At 45.6% G+C, this 24,642-nt stretch overlaps 1 protein-coding gene across 1 annotated transcript in view; it reads right to left on the bottom strand.

Annotated features, from left to right (window-relative positions):
• LOC119390099 (parafibromin-like) overlaps positions 1-24,642 on the bottom strand; it is a gene marked incomplete at its 3' end in the record, with an annotated part of 120,758 nt that overhangs the window by 34,031 nt on the left and 62,085 nt on the right. Inside the window, 4 exon segments of the mRNA XM_037657648.2 lie at positions 1,741-1,789; positions 1,791-1,918; positions 14,983-15,058; positions 15,629-15,730. Coding sequence (XP_037513576.1) covers positions 1,741-1,789; positions 1,791-1,918; positions 14,983-15,058; positions 15,629-15,730 — 355 coding nt within the window.

The raw sequence follows: 24,642 nt of genomic DNA, 5'->3' as shown, positions 1-24,642 counted from the left end.
TTTATCGGATTTTTTTGGATTTATCCGAAAACACCGAGGCCTAATCATAGGCTACAGCTTCCAGTAATAAAATAGACTCTCCGTAATTGGAAGTCTCTTAAATGGAATTGCTGCTTAAATGGAACAACTGCCTCTCATACATGAATTCTGCACCCCTCTTCATCTCTGAATAAACGAAACTCCTGTTGAAAAGCTTAACATATTTTCCTGGTCCCTTAAGGTTTCGTTTAAAATGCCTTCGTGTCTCAGTTTTCTCAGAAACTATAGTCTACTGCACTAGCAATATTTTCATTGCACAAGGGTGTGAACCCTCCCAGCATCCTGCAAGGCTAGGAAGACAAGTTAGCCCCATGCAAAATAATTACTACTTGAATAAATTTAAGTGTTACATAAACGATACATTTTATGACAAACCATGTTTCACTGTCGAAAGGTTAGCAGTTGAGAGCTCTGGTACAAAATTCAGCTGCAGCATATGGCTACCGATGCGCACAGCAAACCAGTTCAGCTATGCTTACATAGCAGCCACAGGTGCCACAAATACTATATATCAACATATTTATTCTTTTTGTAAAATACTTGCAAGGGGAAGCCAAAGTGGAAACAATGGCAACAAAATATTGCACCTGTGAGCTTCAGCACTTGGTTCTGAAAGCCATCAACCACAGCTTTGACCAGTGGCTTAGGCACAAGCCAGAAGAGAGCCTAGTGATATGAGCAGTGGTGAGGCTGCTGCTGACAGCCAGAGTGTAGTCATAGCAACCACTCTTCCACCTTGGATAAGGCACGTCATGGTGCAGCTACTACACAAAAATGGGTTTTTAATCCATCCTCTGAGTGGCAGAAAGATTTCGCTCTTTGAAGACATCACCACCAGCTTCTCACGATTAGCTCAATTAAGATTGTGCACCAACAAACCCAAATTTCAATTGCCATCAAAGGAAGGCTATGCTGTTCCTTTTTTCGTCTCGCCTGTTCCACCACCATTTGGGTTCACGAGTGAGCAATGCTCCCAACCTTTCTCGGATGACCTTTAAATTCCGTACAATGAAGACCACTTGGCAATTGGCAATTGTAAAGCATTGCTGGCTAGTTTTAACTTTTCTGCAATCGGCTATACCTTCCTGCTAAAGTTTGAAATTCAGCCAGTAGCACTGACATCAAACAAAACATTTGATTGTCCCAGCTAATTCATTTCCAAAATTTCTTGCTATATTTCCCAAGCAAGGAGTGTGGGTGAAACAGCACTGCTTGGCTGTGACTGCTCAACAATAATACGACAGAACCTGTCACATGTGCATTAAAAGCCTAGTGTACCAGCTCATGCGGATGCTCCCAGAGAAAAGGGGCTCAACATGGCAGTGGAAAATTTTGTGTTGCAAAGCACCACTTACCTGTTTTTCAATCACCGGCTCTCTGTGAAATGCTACGATCTCTCAGAAAGAAAATACCAAAAACTTCTGGTAAAACTACACGCTTCCAAACATTCTCCTGCATAACACTTAGTGGTGCCTATGTGATAAGACAGTATATTAAGCTACCTCATCTCCTAGGACTGCCTATATGCCTTTAGCTAGAAGGCCATGAATGTGACATCATGCCTGCTGCCAACTAATTTCACAGGGCTTCTGCCAAGTGCTCTGCACTACGACTTTACAAGTGTTACGTAAGCTTCTACATCCACGTCTCCTCCCTCATACATACGCACACACAAAAAAGGCCCGGGCAAACTTTGCTCACCTCTCTTAGGTACTGGTCGGGGCACAGGTGGAGCCGCAGGTGGTGGGGGCGGCGGCAGGAACCACGGGTGTTGGAGTGGCCGCAGGAACAGGCCGCTTGGGCTGGCTGCCCTCGGTCACCGACTTGAGGTTCATACCGTGGTACGTACCCATAGTGTCAATTTTGAAGCCCTCCGTCTCTGCAAAAATGCACAAGCATGAGCGGATGGTGGACTCACGAAGTGGAGGTGTGGAACTCGCATGAGTAAGTACGGTGTTAGTCAAGCCACATTTTCTTTACTTCTAGCACTCTTACATGAGAAGTCCTGCGAGCTTCTGGTATAAGTAACTCCTAATTTTGGCAATCTGTACACATTTGTGCACACAATTTGTCTTTGCCAGCTATTACTAGTGAGGGAAAAGATAAAGCAACAACCATTGAGCTTTACATAAATTCAACCTCTGACATACTGAATTCATGTTCATTTCATTTGCAGTGTGCTGCGTATGGTTCAAGATGACCACTTTGGTATACACACTACCATGCTCGACAGGACGTTTTGTGTGCCACTAACGACAGCAATGGCAAAATAATATTTTTTCTTAATTTCTCACAATGCTTGCAACCAAAAATTTTGCTTTTGCACATACTTCCAGATCGTTGATTCACTTATATTTATGCAAAAATGCCAGATGATCACCCGCACAATGAATAAATATTTAGTTACTCCATAATTATTGACTTACTAGTATATGTACAAAACAGTTAAGTTACACACTGTTAACTTTCTAGCAATCAAGTGTCCCATGTCCTGTAATGAATTATTGAAATTTGATGCATCATCAACAGTCCTTCAGAATTCCCACATGAAGGAGATACGAGCGTAAGAAGAACTGACATTTAGGTGAGTTGGATTCTGTTGAACATATTCGGTGGATTCAGCGCGATACAACGAGGACACAGATATGAAGAAGGGACACGAACACCAGCGTTGTTCTCACAACTAACTTTATTAGCACAGAAACACATATTTTAAAGCACAACCTATAACCACATGACCACACACCAACGACATCAAACAGAGGATAAATGCAAAAGATTAGGACTAACCATGAACAAACTTTATCATGTGACAAAACTATACAAGAAAAAAATTTCTCTGTCATGCAGGGCTAAAGAAGGCACGCTTACACAACTAGGGCCCTTTTTGTGAATGTACAAAGCTTCCATAATTTCTCTGGTAGCCTGATCCGCTTGCGCAAAAATACACACTGTGTCTGCAAATATCGCTGTACACCCATGTTCACTACAATGTCTAGCCAGATGTGAATAAGGATTGCCTACTAGTGAGCGTTTATGTCCCTGTAATCTAATATTCAAACAGCGGCCCCTTTGGCCTATGTAGACGTGGCCACATGAGAAAGGCACCTGGTAAACAACGCCCACTCTGCATGGAACTATCGAGGACATATGTTTTAACATGCAACATTTCTTATTTACACCTGCTCTTTTTTCAAGCAACTTCCTATCAATTATTCCACAAATGTTTTTCATTTTATTTGGGGCTGACAAGAGAACTTTAACGTTGTATCTTCCTGCAACATTTTTTTGCCCATGTGAAAGTTTATATGCATAAGGTATGATGACAAGTTTACCTTTTTCCGTTGGCACTGAATTAGTCTCTATGGTGCGTGTTACTTTTATTTGTTTAATGAGCTTCTGCGCGTTCATCCTAATGACATTTTCTGAAAACCCTGCCAATCTGAGATGCTCGATTTGTCGTGCAAAACTTTCTGGGATTAAATGAACAAACATTTCAAACAAAGCTGAGAACAAGCTGGAAAAAGCAATACCACTTTTTACAACCTTTGAATGTGCAAAGTTGAAATTCAGTATTGGTTTGCTGGATCTTGGGCTGTACAGCCAGCACATGTTTTACATTTAGCTTAAGATTGACGTCTAAAAATTGTAACTGGTTATTCTGTGGCAATTCGTAAGTGAATTTCAAGATATGTCCGCATTCGGGAAAAGGATCGAGTACGTTTTTAACCGTCTGTTGGAAGTCTGAACACTTGACAAAGATAAAAAAATCATCCACCTAACCTAGCACCTTCATTACTTCGTCACCCAGATTGCTCGCTACATTCCCTGTCAACCCTTCTCAGAAAAATATCGCTAAGCACAGGAGCGACTTTTGATCCTATACAAATCCCTGGTTTTTGTATAAAGATATCTCCCTTCCATTCTACATGCGTTGACACTAGGTAGAAAGACAGAATTTCAAGAAACTGATACACCACACGCACTTGCAAAGGCCATTTCATTGTTATCCACAGTGATACATAGTCTTACATTTTCCATTAGGGCATCATGCGGTAAATTATGACATAAGTCTCCTGCATCTATGCTGAGCATATTACACTGACCAGGGTTAGATGCGACAAGGAATGAAACGAGGTCATTTGAATTGTGTGTATAAAGGGGGTCTACAACTACCAAAGACTGCTAAAATTAAGGAACGCGCCCTGTCAATACTTCGTCGCCATAACCTTGAACAGTTAGCCTCAGCAGTAAGCAAGGCTAAGAAACTTATTTTGGATATATTTTTCGCTGCTAACACCGAGAAATTTCACATGCCGTTCCGAGCTATATAATTACCGAAAGGGATAGCTGGCAACACTGTACAGTCGTTGTATCTGCAAAGAAACCTGAAGTCTTTGGTAGTTGTAGACCCCTTTTTTACACACAATTCAAATGACCTCGTTTCATTCCTTGTCGCTTCTAACCCTGGTCAGTGTAATATGTTCAGCATAGATGTAGAAGGCTTATATTATAATCAGGATCTCGACTGCAAAATGAGACATGGCGCTAAGAGAGCCCAAAACAAATCGAGTCTTTATTTTTCCTGCGTCCCCATCTTCCAGTCTCCAGGCGTGACGCCCCAACACACAAAGCAATGCGCGAGGGCTCTGCGTGTTAGCTATTAACCCCTTAAGTGCTTTATTTTTTTGAAAATTTCCCAACCAAAAGTGCCTATTTTTTTTATTGCTGATTTCGACTCTGATTGAACTAAAAAATAGCTAGTCGATGTTAAAAAAATATTTGTACCACATACTTAGTCAAATCAAAACACGGAATAACGCAAGGGGGCCTGTTGCAGCTCCTGCACCAAAAGCGAGTTTCCTTTCTCAATTTTTTCCCGTTTTCTCCTTGATTCCGAGAACAAACGAAGCACATTTGAAGAAACTGCTGAATATATTCCATAAGGTCATCTGGCAATGACAAGTTGAAAGTCTTGCCTGGAATGACTAAGAATAGAAAGCGAGGAGGCTTCACAGGAGGATTGTACGCATCAAGCAGGATCCACTGGCGAGCACTCGCGATGTTCGCTTCCGAGCTGTTTTCATCATCACCGGAGGAGATGCTCAATTCACCGCCTTCGCTGTCTTCACTTCCGGACACAAGATAAACATCTGTATCCGAAACATCTGTATCACTCAAAGAAGATGACGAAAACGAAAAGCCTCTTTTCTTGTTGACGAGCCAGTTATGCATAGGTGCCCGCCACCGCAAGCCATCTTTTCATACAAAAACCGCGCTCTTTCCGCAGGAGAAATATAAATTGCCAAGTAAATGCTGCCATCTGGTGGATTACACGCAGTCTAAGCTGTAGAAGACCGCCTCTTGCCCTGAACGCTAGAGGGGAGTACCTATTCCGCTAGGACGAGCTCTGCTCGTCCAAAGCAGTTTGGGGACAGTTTGGGCAGGACGAGCTCTGCTCGTCCAAAGCAGTTAAGGGGTTAACATTGTGACAATACTGCGGTTTTATCTGCAGCGGTTGCGGCAAGCAAAGTATTGCCTCTGAACTCGGTGCACGTTGGACGTGTGCATACTCGGGAGTTTCGTGGCTGCCCATGATCGCGTTAACATGACCGTGATTTTGTTTGCGGGTGTTGCGAAACAATGTGGTTTCACTTTGACTAGGTGTGTGCTGGTTGTGTATGTGGCTTTGGAACAAGCCAACGTGAAATCGTCAAGCTGCCATTGGAATTTCGCGGCAATCCTAGGCAAGCGCCTATTCCTTATGTGGTAGCATGCGCGAAAACTTGGATGAAGCGGAAGCCCCCCGGAAAAGTATTCGTTGTAACTAGGGGTGTGCGAATATTCGAGCTTCGAATTTGAATCGAATAATACCTAATCGAATAATTCGATTAGACTTTCAAATAGCCAGTATGTGAACTTTCGAATAATTCGAAAGGACGAATATCTAAAACGCCACAAAGCCCAATGGTGCAACTTGGTTAGAGTTGGGTGGCTAAAACTAACACTAATGTTGCTACAGTAGGCCTTTCGTTGAAACTTTCAGCGCTGTCCTGGTTTAAAAGCGAGCGCATGTTTATTTAAAAAAAACATTATGTCATTTCCGCACATAAAAAACACGCGAGAAAACTGTCAAGCCCTTTGCCAACTTTGCGTCCAAAACTAAAGCACGGACTTCCTGCATAGTTCGGTTGTGTATGCCGCAAGCACCGTAAAACGTCCCGACTTTGGCCCACGTTACCCTCGGTGATTGACTTCACATCTGAAAATTTGTTCACGCTCTGCAGTCGCCCCTGCCGCACCGCCGAGCACGGAGCTGCACTTTATCCATGCATCGCCGCAATCGCTTTGCGATGCCTTCCCATTTCCTGCTACTGAGGTGCCCAGTGAGCGCATGTTTTCAACCGCAGGAAACAACGTAACATCGCGGTGAGAGATCCTGCAGACAGGTCGTGTAGAATAGCTTGTGTTTCTGCATGACTATTTGTAGTCTTTCGGTAGTAGTCCTTCACCGCGTTACGTGCTCGAGGACGTGGTCAGATTTCGTTGTTTCTTTTTCTTTGAATTTTCAATAAAATCTCTTGTATTCAATATTTCTGGCCACTATTCGATTCAAGATGAAATTTCACTACAGTCAAACACGGATATATCGAACTCGAAGGGTATCCCGAATTAGCTCGATATAAGAAAAATTTGATATAAAAAAGTACAGGCCCCGAGACCTTAACAGTGGCGGATGATCACCTACAATCGGCGCATTCAAGAATTGACAACTAATTCCGCACACACGATGCAACAGAACGTTTTATTTGCGTTAAAAAAAGATCACTTATTTTGGCCTGCTTCTTCATCTTCGAAATGAAGTTGAAGACGCTGGCCTCGATCTTATCGAGGCTGTCCAGGTGCGACAGCCCGGTTCCCTCCATGTCGCCACAACAACGGTGAATCAAGCCGAACGCTGCCGCCACTTCCAACATTTTTAGAACCAATACAGTTTCGCAGCTCCGCTCGCGTGCCGGCACAGGCGGCCGACACGTGAACTTACGGCGCAGCTGCTCCATTTTGCTTCACTTGCCGTGGCCCCCGGGATCGGATACGGCAACGCACCGTTGCTCTCAATGGCGCGTTGGTGAAGCTAATCGCAGAGGCAACGCACCTGCCGCAGCGATCTCAGACGCGCGAGGCGTAGCCGCTTGCGACGCGTTTCTCTGTGCTCGCTTTCTCCGTACTCCGTGCGTGATTGTTTGCGAACGGTGATCGCTTGGAAAGCAGTTCTTTCGATTTAGCATGTGTGAAAGGGACAAAGTTGAAGAATGTCATCTTGATGTGTGTGTTGCCCGAGCGGCTAAGAAACGAATACTGGTCATCAATTCTCCGAATCAGGGCAGGGACTTTCAAGAAATAATCTTCTGAACGCCAATCCCACCAGAATCGTGAAGACTAACTTCGCTACAAGTCGCCTAACCGTGCTCAGGGAATAAAATCAGGTACCTTGATCAACCATAGTTCGCGTCGTGCACCTTTCTCAAGAAATCAGAATTAATTTGCTCGAAAATTAACAACGGTCCTTTGTTTTACGATTTGCTTAGTATGACAAATCTAAGTACATCAGCCAGTGTCATTTTCGCCTCCACAGAAAAAATGCGAGCGCCGTAGTCGTGATCAATCCCGCAACCTTCGGGTCAGCAGCCGAGCACCGTAACCACTGTTCCACCGTGGCGCACAGGTTGACGGCAACAGAATATTCGTGCGAGAGGACAGCTAGACGTGTGAGATTGTATCATTATTATAGGTCACGTTTGATTATCTTTTGGTGTTCCTGGAGCTTAGCTTGTGAAATAATTGCTTTTTAAAACAGTCGAGGTTATTGAAAAAGTTTAAATCTCGGAATCTCGGCTGTCACGGCCGCCGAAAGCTGCAGCGACGATACGCCACATGGGTGTTGTAGCAGACGACGCGTGAGGCATGATGCAAGATGGAACTGCAGCACCATTAGTTCTTGCGTCCACCGTCGCGTCCACTTCGGAGAGTTAGCGTCTCTGGGGAGCTGCGAAACTGATCTGGCTCTAGAAACGTTGGCCACTTCAGCGGCGGAGTACGCACGTATAGCCGCCGCCTTGTCCGGACGATCTTCCTTGTCACTTGAGCTGTCGGCCTGGGGATCCTGGGTCCCTGCGACTGCAGCTACAATGTCCTTGTCAGCGAGCCTCGCAACAACCTGAACATTGCAGTCTACTTCCACGAAATCGTCTGCAGACACTTCAGGTGGAACGGCAGCCGGGAAGAGGGAATCAGGCATAGAGTTAGAGTGCCTTTTCTACTTCCCCGTGGGCAGGAGCACGCACACAACTGGCTCCTGACGTTCGCTGCTCCGCCGCCTTTGCCTTGATATCCGCCTTGTTCTTCAAGAAGGTGCTCATAGTGCTCCGTGGTATCCCGATGTCGTCCGCCACCGTCAAACTTTTTTCACCCGCCTCAACATGCTGTATGGCTTTCAACTTTGTCACAAAGTCAAGGTTCTTGCGCTTCTTGACGCTGGCCATTGCCACACGAGAAGTCGAAAATTCAAGCAGTCCACAGCGCCTCTGCACAGTATGCACAGCACGCACGCAAAAGAGGAATGCGGTGGTATGCGAAAACTCATGGAAGTGGACTCCGCCAACAAAGCGCTCGCGATCAGTCGCGATGGCTATCCGGGCATCCGGGCTACACGGTGACCCGGCTAGCTGCGAGGGCAGCAGCGATGTACGAAAGGTGCGAGCTGTGGTTGGCTGAGCAATTACGAAAGGCGCGGGCTGTGGTTGGCTGATCAAAACTCACAAAACAGCAACAAAAAAGGAAGAAAGAAATGGCGAAAGGAGGAGGCCGCCGGCTCCTTCGTTCCTGCCCTCCGAGCCGACGGTAACGCAGAGAAAGCATAAGAGAGAGAGAGAAAAAAAAGAAGAAAGAAAAAGCCGTTCCACAAGTTGGAGAACGCGCCCAACAGGAGTACAGTCCGAGCCCTCTCGCCCTCACATTTTGGGAGCGTTTCGGCTGTCGGCAGGGGTACGGTGCCGCGAAGGTTGCGGGGTGCAGCGAGTGCCGAAGCGCACCTTCCAGCTCGCGCGCCGTTCGATATACCCGATGGCGGGTAAAAATACCGTTTGATATAAAAGTGCGAATTTCTATATTTTTACAAAGGATTTTCAAGGGGATAATTTACGAGTTCGATATAGCCGAAAATTCGATATATGTGGGTTCGATATATCCGTGTTCGACTGTATTCGCACACCCCTAGTTGTAACGAGACATTTTTCGCATTGTTTTCTGTGGGCGGCTGGCGGGGATCAAAATTCTTCGTTGAGGCAGAAATTTCGTTGTAGCTGTGTCCATTATAGCGAGCTTTAACTATAATCTGAATACAGTCACAGTGGCTCAGGGCATTTGGCTGTGCTTCTTTTGTCTGTCATTTCGTAAATGGGCACTGGCTGCTGGTGCAACTCAAGGAGGCCAGCAGAGCAGTCTGTAAAAACTCACTCATTTGGATTTCACGGGACAGGAAAAAATGTCCCAATACACCGCATGTTCAATTATCTAGAGTATCAAAAAATTACCATTACATTAATACAGTTTCATTTTCTGCATGAATACGCAAATCCTGTTCTTATATTCCACAAGAGCAGAGAAAAAGCTGCAATTCTTGTCATTCCGCAACTTCCTTCCCAATGCAACCGTGGTACAAGCCCTCAGCGTCTTAATTCATCTGAAACGTACACTGAACCTGTCCCTTTTGCGTACTGGCACCACCAACACTAACGCGCACATGTGACGATAATTCTTTCACTGGCAATACGGCCAGCAACAGATCGTTTATCCATCGTGATGTATCAAGCGAGTTTCATACCTGCCAAGTTTAGAGAAACTGAATCTGGGAGATTTACAAAAGGGGTGGGGGGTGGGTTACTACCTCTCCTTTTTTTTTACATATTTTCAAGACAATGACCAGGTGTCTGCACGAAGACAACTAGATTAAACTCTTATTTACATATTCACATGTGGCTCCGCAAGCAACAAGCATTCATTTCTTCAGGAATTTCGCTGCAGCTGATCCCACCTTTTTTTTTTCTTCAGAATATGTTTTTCTCTTCGCACATTTTTCGAGGTATTAAAAAATATCAACAAGAACGTTGTCCACCTTTCAAGGCAGGGTCGATATTGCCTTTTCAGCGGCAAGATTTATGACGGACAATTATACTTTCTTGAACTTCCATTAGCACTGCATTTACACCGTTCTTCTTGCCTACCATGTTGGGCCCAGCTGCTTGACCCTGCAGCACAGCAATTTGCTCTCAAAAAGCCCCGTATCCTGCCCATAATACGGCACAACAATAGGGAAAGTTTGCAAGTTGGGCCTCGCTATAATTGCAGCAGTCTGTTGTGACAGCAAAAACTGCATTTAATTTTGGTGAAAACACGGTGCTGGTAGTGGCTCACCATTTCAGCGGCAATAGAAGCCGTTTTCATTCGTGCACAGTAGTACCATTTCACAATGTCCAAAGTCGAAAAATCTTGCGAAGCAGGGGCCCACATGGTCGGCGGCTTCGAGCTGAAGGTTTCTCCAGCAAAAATCCCTACACAAGCACTCCACGCGCACTACATCCCTGTCACACAGTCATTTACTGAAGAAATGGATCGGTTGCTGCTGTTTCTCTTGGCTTTGAACATGACTGGCACACTTCAGCGATTGAATGTGAGCGACTGTATCCAACTTGCCCCCTTACAAAATGCCGAAGTTGCAACCAACAGTACAGTGTGTGTGATACTTGCCCATCCTTACTCTTGAATGCAAATGAATTCGCTTTTGTATTTGCTTTAAAGGGACACTAAAGGCAAATATTAAGTCGACGTTGATTGTTCAAATAGCGGTCCAGAAACCGCATAGTGCTACTTTTGTGCCAAGAAAGTGCTTATTTTTAAATAAAATCATGTTTTAGTGGTCCGCATCACATTAGCGCGCTTCAAATCACCCGCCTGAAAGCGGTCTTTCTCACATCACTGTTGCCGTGGCCAACGTTGCCCGCCTTCACTGCGCAGTGGCGTGCACTGGCGGCATGCACCATTCGGGCATCCGGCAACATCACATGCATGCGGTATTTTGTCTAACTTTCTGTCAGAGCGACTTTCACGAGCGCGCAAAACACACGCGGCAGTACGCGATACCGAAACTACCACTGAGAAACGACCGCGAGAGCGAAGCAGGGCGCCAGGCGAAGCGCAGTTCGGCGAAAACTGAACCTATGAACCACGAGCGCCGTTCCCCATGGCAACGCCAGAGAGGTTCTTTTTTCCATAAATCAAATGGAAACGAACAAGCAGCATTTTATTACGTCTCTTGATGCACGAAAGGTTCTTTTTTTATTGCAGCTAGTTTGATTACGAGTGATAAATTGTAGTCGGACTCTCTCACGTCATCGGGATCATTTCCAAAATGTCCCGCTCATGGTGTTCATCGTGTGATACATTTAACCTAATTTCTCGGCAAGTAGGGCACTGCTGTTGATAATATTGCCATTTTAGACGTCATACATTGAGCTTTCACTTTGACATAAATTGTTATTTGCCTTTAGTGTCCCTTTAACATGCTCGTCCTTCACAGCACTGATGTGACCATAAAGCAGCTAGCAGGGCTTCAACAGTGAAAGACGGAAGGTCTAGTTAGAGTCTAGTGTCGTGGTAAAAAGCCAGAACATGTCTTTCGCTAATTCACTCGAACATGGCATGGATTTTTACGCCAGCATACGGACAGCGGCTGAAACGCTCTTTTACCTTCAACAGCTTTCACCATGCATGAGCTTTGTGACATTGCACAGAGTTAAAATGAAGCAACTCAGTTCCATGGCTGCCGCAGAAGAAACTGTGGTCGCTAACGATGCAATCATAGGCAGCGTACATGCAGTTATGAAAGTACGCACAGCCTACGCATACTGAGCCGAAACAAAACTGCTGAGTGTTGAGATCAGAGGATCCACATAGTTCTGAAGGCGTCTGCAGCCTACACATGCCGAATCAAAAGAAAACTGCAGCTGGCCGCAGCTGCAATGGAAGAAAGCTAGCTTCACTGATGCATAATCTTTACGGTTGGATAAATAGTAAATCTGAGGCTCGAAGCATATTCAAAGTGAACAGTGATTTGGTTCATCTCAAATTGAATAGTTCGAATAAGTATCTACCTACATTACATAATATTTACGGTTGGATGAATAGTACATGTGAGGTTCGAAGCATATTCGAAGCGAACAGTGATTTGATTCATTTCAAATCGAATAGTTCGAATAGTATCTACCCATATTACAAAGAAAAATGAGCATTTTTGCCATGACCCAACTAACTTGCACAATATATTAGGAATTAGAACAAGGCTTGCGTGAATGTCACTTTTTAGGTTCAAAGCGAAGTGGAAGCAACTATGACTAGCAGCAAGATTTGAATAGCAGTAGGGTGCAAGTTATAAGCGGTGAAATATGCTATATAACATTTTCTATATTTAATGCATGTAAGCCCATACAACAGGCTTTTAAACTTTTAAACACAAAGCCACTCTTCAAGGTGCCCTTGAAGAGTGGCTTTGTGGCAGTGCGGATTTCGCCCGGTTAGGCGGTTTCACGGCGTACCAGCTGCAGTGAAATGACCTTTTTAAGGGGCTACATGCCGTTAAACAAAAAACACACACACACACATACACACGTCTACTCTGTTTTCAATACTTTAAAATTTCGGAAACTTCAAATCTGCGTCTAAGTGATTGAATACTGTAATATTAATTTGAATATTTGAAGCGCTCGAGTATTCGCCAATGCCTAATCATTTTGGACAACAACTATGCAGTTCTGATGGCATGTGGCAGAAAGGAAACCACTGTGGATGAAATCGCATTCGCTGTTACGCGTTCACTGATAGTGTGCAAGCAGTTCACGTGCACCGAGTAAACATGAAACTAGTCTGCCGCAGCCACTAAAGCCTTGGTTGCCAACGTGATAGTGGATGGCGACCATTCTTTTCTGCAGGCCCGCAAATAATGCGGTGTCACATGCGGTGGGAAACGCAAATACAGTCAACTGCCGATTTTTCGGACGCCCAATTTGGCGGACATGCTCGAAAATTCGGACGCTTTCGCGGCACCGTCACCAGCCCCATAGACTTCAATGTATTAGAACGTCCAAAATTTCGGACGCTGAAGCTATTCCGCGTCCGATTTTTCGGACTTTCTGCCCAAATTGCAGGCTCGAAAGGCCTTATTTGAAGCCCCCACCTAATCGCGTCTATTATCTCGTAGGTTCGAACCAGCGCTTTCGCGAGTCGATCTGTTCGAGACAGTAGCAGAGTCCGAAAGTCAGCTTTTTTGCCGCAATGCCGAAGCGTTATGGGATGAAGCAGATCAGAAAATCAGAGGGGCCGCTATCGCGGTGCCGTGCGGCGATGTTATGGATAAGCAGCGGAAATGCACGGAGGCGTTATGGCGGCAGCTGGCAAACGCGCCAGTACGGCTTACCCTTACGATAAGCATACAACCCTTACGGTAAGCATCTTCAGTTAACTGCTCGGTAGTGCACGTGGCCTAGCGCAGCTGCATGCGTACTGCACGCATTTAATAGGCGAGAACCCAAATGCGCCGCGCCGCCATTCCTGTTGCGTCTTTGTGCGAGACCGCTAAGTGCGCCGCATAGACGCGTTGCCTTCGTGGACGAAACCAGCTCGCCATTGCCGCGCCCGTGTGCGGTCAGGAACTAAGTGCGCATCACGAACCCTTTCATGATAAATGCGTGCATACGATACAGCAACAGTAAAGTGACGGCGTAAGCTTAGTTGGAGGTGTGCTGCACACAACTAGAAACGATCGGCTTGACACGGCAGCAAATGCTGCGTATCGGCGGCGATTTTGCTGTGTGTGCATCGTTTACATGCGCACACGCATCAGAGAAAGCCAGACGAGTCGTCCGCTCTTCCGCCACAGTCTTTGTGTTCCGCGTCATCGTTTACAAACGCTTCATCCGAGATAGCCGTAATCTATTCCGCGCTTTGCTGTTATCAGCGGCACTCATCACGAGATGCAAAAGTAAGCGGGGTTCGCGGCAGGTACCGAATGTATTTGCGAGAGCCTGGGCGTGCACCAAAATGCCTGATAATTGTACTGGTAGGCATTAAAGCTATTTCGGACTTGGCTGTGGCGATTTGACCACTTGAGCGGAATAAAAAAGCATGAATTTGTTTTTTCGGACTGCCCGATTTTTCGGACGATTTCGCGGTCCCTAGGGAGTCCGAAAAATCGGCAGTTGACTGTAGACACATTGTTACCGTACGCTTCGTGCTGATGATGATGCGAACAGCACTGGCCCGTTTCCGCTGGATGCGAATGGCGTTTCCACTCTTGTGTCATGCATGGTGATTCGCACTCAGCACGCTCTGAGGACTGTATTGATGATAGTTTGACGCCATCAAACAATGCATATGCTGGCTGAGACCAGAGACCAAGTCCAAATTAACAATCTTTTACTGGAGGTAAAAAAAAGGCCATGGCAGCCTTGACTTGTTTCCAGCTTTTCGGGGCTCCCTGTACAAGCAAGCATGGCCTTTGAGATCAGTGCACATTACTCAAACATGCCATTGATGGTGGTGCAATTCGGACACCCCTATTGCCAGCCAATATTCTGTGCCTCACGTGCCTCGAAGTTTTGTGAACTGTCCAAAAGTATGACCAAATAAGTCTGAATTAACAAGAGTAACGTGCCGCAGGCTTATGTACATTTCCGATGGGACCAGATGGCACATCTGAATTAATTGAATTAACGGGGCTGAATTAACAATGTTTTACTGTACTACTGAATGTAGCTACCCTAAACTTTTTATTCGAACAAGAAACAAGAAAAAAATAAGAAGGCTACATTGAAGCATTTGCACATCACCTACCTTCTTTGCCCCTGAAGCGTTCCTGATCGTATCGGTTGTAAACGGCTGGTTGCGGCATTGCACGCACTGGTGTGGCCTGCATGGACAAAACAAACACACACAAAAAAAAACCCACTCACTTTCACTGGCTTTCAAACCCAAAGTGAATGTAGGTAGGCACTCACAGCTGGATGTACACACCCTATTAGCACACTCACTTAAATTGAAGTTAGAAATATAAATACTGTTTCTAGGGGCCTAAAGTATTGAAAAGTTAAAATATTTTGTTAGAGAATTTCATTATGCGGAACATCTAAGGCACTTGCAGCGGCAACGTGCACAGCAGCAGCAGGTACTTGCTTCAGCACCTATGTGCCTTGCTTGTCTGCTATGGAAGTGCCGACACATTTGTTTTCGCGCAAGTACTACAATGAACATTTCCTCTAACGCACTTAAATAGCTCTGGTGAGTGGATGCCCATTCAGCTTGGGTACGCATTCTCTGGCTTCGATTAAATGCAGGCTCTGGATCATTGCAATCCAAGTCAAAGCACATGCAGGAAGCTGCCACATGAACCATAGAAAATGTTGCCTCGGAGAATCAATGAAGACTTAGACCTCTGCGCAGTGCACAGAGGTCTAAGTCTGCTTTCCAGCGAGATGCTTACCCTGGGTGGCTGATTGGCTTCAGGTTGCGCCTGCTTGGTGGTGATGCCTTCCTCTCGCATCTTGATTGACTGGAGGATTGGGAAGATGGACTTGGCGAAATTCTGCAGAAAAGAAAGGCCACTTTTATGGGAGCTTCAATGCCACTAAACAGGACACTAGTCGCATGAGGGGTGAGTGCCATGGATTTAAATTCAAGCATAAGGGTACGCTCTATGTTTTGTGCCCACACAGGCCAGCATCCTGCACAAACAAAACCCAAGAATAAGTGCTGCCAAACTTTTCAGCTTCTGACTGACCCACCTGCCCTTGCGTAGCGTCAAGAAGCTCAGTGTTCTTGTGGCACAGATAGCAAACAGTACCCATGTAATCATAGGTCGGCAAAAAATGTGGAGCTCACTCAGACTCACTCACGAAACGTATCTTACCCTTAGGGCTCACTCGGACTCAGACTCACCAAACTTTTCCTCATTCCGACTCACTCGGACTCAGACTCACTATAATGTTTCTCAACCGGACTCACTCAGACTCAGACTCACGGCTCGATCTGAGTCTGAGTGAGTCTGAGTGAGTCGACTCATGAGTCCACCAGCCTATAATTAGCCTTTTTCTACCATAATGTCAATGCTCTTCAACGCCAATATCTCGCATAATCGGTGCGCTACTTAGCCCCTTTTGATCTCGTACCTTCAAATACGAGTTATCTGAGTTTGTAGTTCAATAAGGACCTTTTTATTGAAAGAGATGACTCACACGAAATATTTTTATCAGTAACTTCCCGTGAAAAAGTTTGCGGGGGGGTCAAGGCACCTCCTCCCCCTCTCCCTCCTCATCTCACGCCTCTGATCAATAAATATTGAGCTGACGTATGAACGGTAGCGCGTTCAAGTATGCGGGACTACACGTGAGTATAAACGTGAGCCAACATAAGACTGATAGTAATGCTGAAGTTCAGTAGACAGGACCATAGGTCGGCAAAAAATGTGGAGCTCACTCAGACTCACTCATGCAATATATTTTGCCCTTAGGGCTCACTCGGACTCAGACTCACCAAAATTTTCCTCACCCGAACTCACTCGGACTCAGACTCACCAAAATTTTTCCCAACCGAACTCACTCGGACTCAGACTCACAAAACTTTTACTCTCTCGGACTCACTCAGACTCAGACTCACGTCTCGAAATGAGTCTGAGTGAGTCTGAGTGAGTCGACTCATGAGTGAGTTTGCCGACCTATGCATGTAATACACACAACACTGGATGCATGCATTCTTAGGTGTGCCACAGAGTGATGAGAACATGCGCTGATTAGCACATGCTGGCAGCACCATAGGTGAACTCGTTTAGGACACACATTGCTGCTGCCTGAAAGCCCTCGCTGCATGCTAGAAGGTCTATAAGGGACTGACAAAGATTTATATCAATTGTGTAGGTAAAAAAAAAAAGAGAATGTTTTAAGATGCAGGCATGCACAAACTGCAGTACACAGTATGTAAATCCCTCCAATGAAGGGTGACAGCAGTACAGTGCAGACCACTTATAACGTAACCGCATATAGTGCAGGACCGGTTATAATGCGGTCTTTTTCGACTCCCGTTCACCCTCCCATAGAACCGCATGTATACGCATACCGCTTATTGTGCCGTCCCCCAAGATGAAATACCGTTTATAATGCGGTTGCGGGAAAATATTTCTGACAAACGCGGTAGCGAGTGCGGTTCTCAAAGGAGGTACGCCGCTGGGGAGGCAGCGACGAGGTCGTTATGAAGGGCGAGGGCACGCACAGTGAACGAACGAGGGGCGGAGGGAGGAAAACGACTGCGGCAGCGCTGTGCGGGCTCGCCGAGTGGGGAAGGATGGTGGTTGCCTAGACGACGGAGTAGCCTTTGCACCGGCGGCGGCAAGGCGGCAAGGCTCCGCGGCCGCTTGCCGGCAGCGCGTTACGCGTGGAACGTACGATCGCGTCCTCATCAAGTGCGCTTTAAAGTAAGTTTCCTGTCGGGAAAAGCGTCGTCGTTATCACACTTGCTACAGATATCGCGTTTGCGACCTCGTCCGCAAATTGAAAAGTTTTGCGGCTTCATCACGCGAGCTTTCGCCTTTTCTGCCAGTGCGCGGACTTAAACGAGCTTGGCGGGCTTTTGTCGCCGTCGATCTCCCGGCCGCGAACACAAACTTCGTATCACGCGCGCTGTTCTTAAGTTAGTGCTTGAGTGCGATCTTTTCGACGTCCGATCTTCATGTTGTCTTGGACAAACTTCCCACGACAACATGCTGAACGGCACGCTAGGCCTAATCAGCGTTGGTTGCTTTTCGGTAGCGGTCGCGGGCGATAAAAGTTGCGGTTTGGTGCGGAATCAACGAAACTTTTTGCGATGGCTGCACTTGAAGGGAAGAGAATCATATAGTTAATGAAAACGAGGGCATGGTTGGCACATGCAACTCTCGAATTGTGGTTCCGGATTCGATTGCAATGTCTTGGACATCGCGTGCGCGCCCGTGAAATCGAACGATCGGTACCGCTCAGCACGTGAAATTTCGGTCGCGATTCGACATGGTTTCTGTGTAATGCGCATACCTCGAGGTGGCCTGAAACGTAGTCGGCGAATTTCCGCGATGGCACTTTGTTTTGTTTGCTTTTTTCCCCCGTGTTCATTTCGTTGGCAATGCAGGTCTTTGGCGGTTAATTTTTGAACATTCGGACATTTAAGTGGTTGTAAGCGCCCCAAATCGCATATGTCGATTATCGGACACGCGAGGCTACATGCTCAACACGTTTTGCGCAAGTGCAGCCTTTGTAGAAGGTTGTTTTGGTTATAGTGCGGTACCGCTTATAGTGCGGATATTCGCGACTCCGGCGACTTACGTTATAAGCGGTCTATACTGTATTATTATTTTTTAACTTTTCTGGCAGTATTGGCTTTTAAGTCTTGAAGAGCATTATTCAACAGTAATTGAAACTGAAGCTCCTTGAACTCCATCCCGTAAAATCATGTACAGTTAAACACAGACATAAGAAGTCGGTAAAATTGGCAATTTATTTTGTGGCATCAAAGCTTCATTATATTGAAATTCAACCTTTTATGCAGAGTATAAAGATGCCAATCCATCCTTCCATTACACGAAAGGGGCCGCAAAAATATTCAAATAACGGGGCTGTACAAAAAAAAAACTGCTGGATGCTGTGCCAATAGCCCTTTCCACAGTGGCGATACGTCACACGTAGAGCTGAAGGAAATGCAGATCCAATGCACTGAAGTAGTCAGTGCAAATAAAGCTATCATGCCCATTCCGCCACCTTGGCTTGCCATCAAAACCTTGCACGTTCCCCAAAGCAGTACGACACCAGTGCTACATGGTCACTGAACTGACCCACTCACTCTCCACTTAGTAGGATGACCATGCCACACCGGCCACACACCACAACAAAAAAGGCTAAGCCTAAAGCTGCATGAAAGCAAAGCAACAACCTGAATAACTGCACTTTTTTTCATGCTGGTCATTTCTCCCGTCTTACAACATCACGCCCACACCAAAGAATCGAGCAAGACCCAGTAGAGCGCAGCAAATTTTGGTCACCACTATGTATTAGTTCAACAGTAGTGTTCGCAAGTTGTGTTATCTCGGAACACCCACACGTTTTTATAGATTTAGAGCAGTGGAGCAGGCAACTGCGAGCAACTCTGAAAAAATCTGTTTGCAACTGGAAACTTCTTGTTGCACTGTACCAACTAAAAACACATTCATTTGTCGTAAATGTGCCTGTTAGTTCTAACTGCGTTCAGCTTTATGTTATGCTATGCCTCCGAGTCTCGAATAGCTTTCAATTTTGGGATCATGGGATTGCAGCATAGGTCGGCACTGTAAGAGAATACTCACTCATACTCCCTCAACCCAATTTTTTTCAGCCTTTGCACCCACTCATGCTCATACTCACGCCTACTCACACTCACAGCGTTCATACTCATGTGCACTCAACTCATCGGCTCTCATTCACGCTCATACTCAAACCCACTCTAACCTAAGTCACTCATGTTCATCTCACACCTACTCACACTCACTCGTGTTCATACTCACGTGCACTCACAATCATAGGCACTCACTCATGTTGATACTCACGTGTACTCGCACTCATAGTACTCACTCACGTTCATGCTCACACCAAGTTAAAGCCACTGGTTCATACTCATGTTCATACTTACACGTACAGTAAAACCTCGTTAATTCAAAGTCACTGGGACTGTGAAAAACTTTCAAATTAAGCGGGTTTTCGAATGAACGAAACATACAAAAAGCGAGATGCAAGGAACTTTGAATTACTGAAAGTAATCAGAGGTGGTCGTTTGGCCTTCTAGTTTGTGGCTCCAAGGGTTGTTTTCCAGCAATACCTGGTCCCATTTTTGCCGCAAACTTGGGAAAACAGCAGGCCTCGCTGCTATCAGCGCAAAAAAAAAAAGAAAAATAAAAGAAGGAGTCTCGTGGTCAGCTGAAATGCGTGCCTGCGGAAAAGAAGGCGTGCTTCATTGCAGCACAGTGGTGACACGCGGGCAGCATGTCACCTGCTCCTCACAGCCTCTGCGCATCATGATGTGACCATTCACCCATTCTTTCTGGTAAAAAAAAGAATATGATAATGGCCAGTGTGACGGAATCCGCAATGTGTTCTGGCTGGAAAACATGATCATTGAAGTTTTCACTGAGTTTTCGAAGCAGGCGTTACAGGCAAGAACTCCGCCAGCAGTGCAAGTGCGGAAATTGCCGAAGCAACCGCCAATCGGAGGTTCGCATACATCATGAATTCCGTCAGACAGTCCTTTATTATCTTTTCTTTTCCGAAAAAGAATGGGTAAATCATGACGCGCTCACATTGCGAGAAGCATGCGACATGCTGGCCGCGTGTCACCACTGTGTTGCAGTGAAGCATGTCTTCTTTTCCGCAGGTGCAAGTTTTTAGCTGACCACGAGACCGTGTTTTTTTCTTTTTTTTTTGCGCTAGCAGCAACTGTCACTCATTAATATCGCTACACTGCATTGCCATGTGGCTCCTAAGGGCCGTTGCTTCCGCGGATTTGCGGCGAAATCGGGATCGGGAATTGGCACATGGCGCCTAAAGTTTTCAAATTAACCGGGCTGGCGCTGACCGCCGCTTCAAATTATCCACTCAGATTTACATTAAAAAATACGGGACCACAGAAACCTTTCGAATTATGCGGGATTTCGAAATAACCGAGTTCAAATTAACGAGGTTTTACTGTACTCACATTCATAGGCCCTCACTCGCATTCATACTCACACTAATGCCTTTTGCTATGTTTTTGTAACTGGTCCATTGCATGTGTGATCGCTGTCTTGCGCGAGCCGTGCCAGAATGTCTGGGAACATTCCAGATTGTAGTAGGTCATTTTGTCAAGATTGCGCACATGATGCGAATGGTCAAGATTATTCCAGAGCTTGCGCAACCACCAGTGATAAGGCTGGAAAGTTCGATGCATAATGTATAAAAGACGGCGCATCCCAGCCATGATCAGTTTTATCGACGGCCGACGATCTGTTCGCCGCTAACAGTGTACAGCATGCACTGCTTGCTGAAGTTTGAGTTTCTCTTTCCTGGCCACAAGTTCGACCATATAAGAGTTTCATCTTGGACACGCTGACTGCTGCCTTCGTTGACATCACGACCCCGTGACACTCACTCGCGATCATACTCAAGCCCGCTCACACCCACTGATGCTCACTCAAGTTCATACTCACGTCCACTCACACCTCACACCTATAGGTACTCATTCCAATTCATACTCCCACCCACTCACATTCATAAGTGTTCACTCACGTTCAGTAACACCTCTCACACTCATTGGTACTCACTCACGTTCATACTTATGAGCCCTCACTCTCATAGCGCCTACGCTCTTACGTCTACTCACTCACATTCACACTCACACTATCTCACATTCACAGGTACTCACTCGCGTTCATACTCACGGCCATTCATGCTCATAAGTACCCACGTAAAAGACGTGTATATAGAATAAAATTATGGCAGTGACAAGTGATGTGATCTATGGGTGTGAAATGAATTACAAGTGAGCATGGTATCTACAAGTGAGAGGTGGGAAAATAGTACAAATGCCTCCTCAAGGCCTTTGAGCCCAAAGGCCGAGAGGCAGGGGCTTCCTTTGATAGAATTACTGCAGCAGCAGCCTCAATTGTGAGGCCCCGCTACAGAGCACCTGGAAAATAATGTTGAAATTATTTACACCTTTTAGAAATTCAAAGAGGGACTGATATTTAAAGAGGGGTTCTTTGCCAATGAACATAGCGGGATGGAGCGGGAACTGCAGGTATATTGATGAAAAATGCTTTTTGCTGTGAGTGTCTAGTTCCATGCATAGCAGTAGGATGTGTTGCAGTAGAATGTCAAGTACAGTGAGAGGGTCACCACAGCTGTCACACAAAGGTGGATCGCCTCCGGACAAATGCTATGAGTGTGTACTCTGTGCGTCTCCTATTCGGAGTCTGCAGAGTCTTCGGAGTCTTCTGTACGACGCGTCTTAGATATCAGTGGCCAATTACCAAGATGGTACTGATTGCCGTAGGTGTGTGGTGTATAAGAATCCGTTTAGCTGCGGCCACTTTTACGTAGGGCAAACAGGTCGCTGTGTTAACCAGAGATTAATGGAACATAAGAGATCGCTAACCGGAGGCTCACCATCTGATCTATCTTTACATTGCTGAGTGTGTAAGTGCATGCCAAAATTCAATGAATGCGCGATTTTGTACAGGCATAGGAATCAAGAAACGCGCTTATTGTTTGAGGCCTGGCATATCAATAGTAGTGGTAGCGCATGCGTGAGCCAACCATCGATTAACCTGCATAAAGAAGAAATCAACTGTTTGAATAGTTCTCTCACGTAGACCACCATGCATGCCGGAACGATAGGTTCACTTACTGCTTGGGCATGCGCAGATAAGTTTTCATGCCTTCTTTCTTTTCCACCGTTGTGCGCCTTTTCAGTTGTTAGTCAGCGTTTGTGGTGTCTTGATTACTCTCTTGTGTCCGTGTTTGCACGCCCTGTCTCTAACATGAATACTTACCAGCTAGCTCAGCTCTCTGTTATTTTAAGCTTTACATCTGTTTTCATGCGGCGCTAAATTACACAAACGATGCCACCGTGGTTGCGCTTCCTTTTTTGGGGACTCAGAAAAACTAACTCCGTCTCATCGGCAATAAGAAGGATTTTATAGCTTTTTCACTCATTTTGCTTTCCGGACGGGGGCACAACCATACAGTTTCAGGGTTCATAGCAACTTTGAAGGAAAAAATTCAAGGGTTTTTAAGGACTTTCAAGCACCTAACGAAGAATTTTCAAGGACTTGAAACAACAATTGTCGAGATAATAGAAAAAGTAAACACCAGCTTTTACAGCATGAAGCACATCCTTCATTGCACACAAGCCAAAGCAGGCACTTTTTCACAATTAAAAGCTAACTAAAGAAATTCTCACAGTTCCTTTTTTGTTCATAATTTGTTTACACTGTTTTCTGCAGGTTTCAGTTCTCTTCTGCTAGTTTGCTTAAACAGATTCACCTCCAGTGTTGCGGAGTGGCCACTCCGGAACTGGAATGACTCCAGAATCAGTCCACATTTTCGCGACCCCGTAATGGAATGGGAATGGAATGGGGACAACGCTTGGAGGAATGGAATGGGAATGGAATTAAGCGCCTTTTGCATGGAATGGAATGGGAATGGAATTACGTCTTTTTCCGAAAATAGAGCACGTTTTCGTCTACGTGCTGTTTTTAAAACTTCAAGTAAGTCAGAGCCTCGAATTTAACAATATAGCAGTATTTTTAAAATGGCTTGGCTGATTACAAGCATCGTACATTTATAAGCAACGCACCCACTACAAACCGAGGCATAAGTTAGTGTATAAAGAAATGCATTATCCCAGCAGATACTGAAGGGAGAAACAAATTACCCCAGCGCGCTGGTTCCCATTGATACCCCCACACGAAAGTGGCGAATACTCTATGCACAGCCTCTTTATCTCACGAGCACTTTAGTACCTGACACACATAAATAACCTTTGCGACAAGAAAGACATTGCATATCTGCGCACAGCCGAACACAGAAAGTTCTCCTCACCCCATCCATGCTTGCGAGACGCGCTCGACAAGCGTCAGAGCTGACGAGCAGTGCGGCCCAGTGTTGCGTATTCGATGCAGAGGCACAAGGTGCTCGAGCGGTGCACTGTTCCAGCTAATACCAGCAGATCTAGAGGGTTTTGTTCTCCATTAACCAAACCTTAGTTTCCTTCATATTCATGACCGCTCCAGACGCGTGGCAAAACTGCTTAGTCTTCTGGAACACTACTTTTGTCAGCATAAACATACGTTATGTCATTTTATCATTAACACATTTAAGCTTAAACAATATTAAAACACCACCATTTGTTCAAACGTGCCGACTATGCAAATACTATAGGTAACGGGAGAACTGCGCCTCTGGGAATTAGTGTTGTACTGCACGAGATATGTCACCAAGCTACTATCCCTCGACCTTGGTAACGTGTTTTGCGTACTTTTGCAGTTCTTAATGCATCATGACATCAGCTTTATGGGGCGTTCATTCTTAACTCGATAAAACTATCAAGATGCCTTTCCCACGTTGAGGAATTGCAGGAACGGAATCGAAGTGCCCGGCCATTCCCGGAGCGGGAATAGGCTAAGTTTTTCATTCCGAGGAATAGAAAGGAATGGAATTGCGGCAAGTTATAATTCACCGGAATGGAATGGAGACAACCATTCTGCAACACTGTTCCCCTCACAATATGGATGTATTGCGTGAGCGCGTGTGCACGCGACACACACACAAAATGTGCATTACCAGCCTTAGAATTTTTTAACCTTATATGAATAATAGATGACATAATCGCCGCTAATATAACACAGAAACACAGGAAAGAAACCTAAACATGACAACACGGGCAGCGCTTCCAACTTACTTTGTGTCGTTT

The sequence above is a fragment of the Rhipicephalus sanguineus genome, chromosome 1 (assembly GCF_013339695.2).
Source record: "Rhipicephalus sanguineus isolate Rsan-2018 chromosome 1, BIME_Rsan_1.4, whole genome shotgun sequence".
Taxonomy (NCBI): Eukaryota; Metazoa; Arthropoda; class Arachnida; order Ixodida; family Ixodidae; genus Rhipicephalus; species Rhipicephalus sanguineus.
This window is presented reverse-complemented; position numbering and strand designations above follow the sequence as displayed.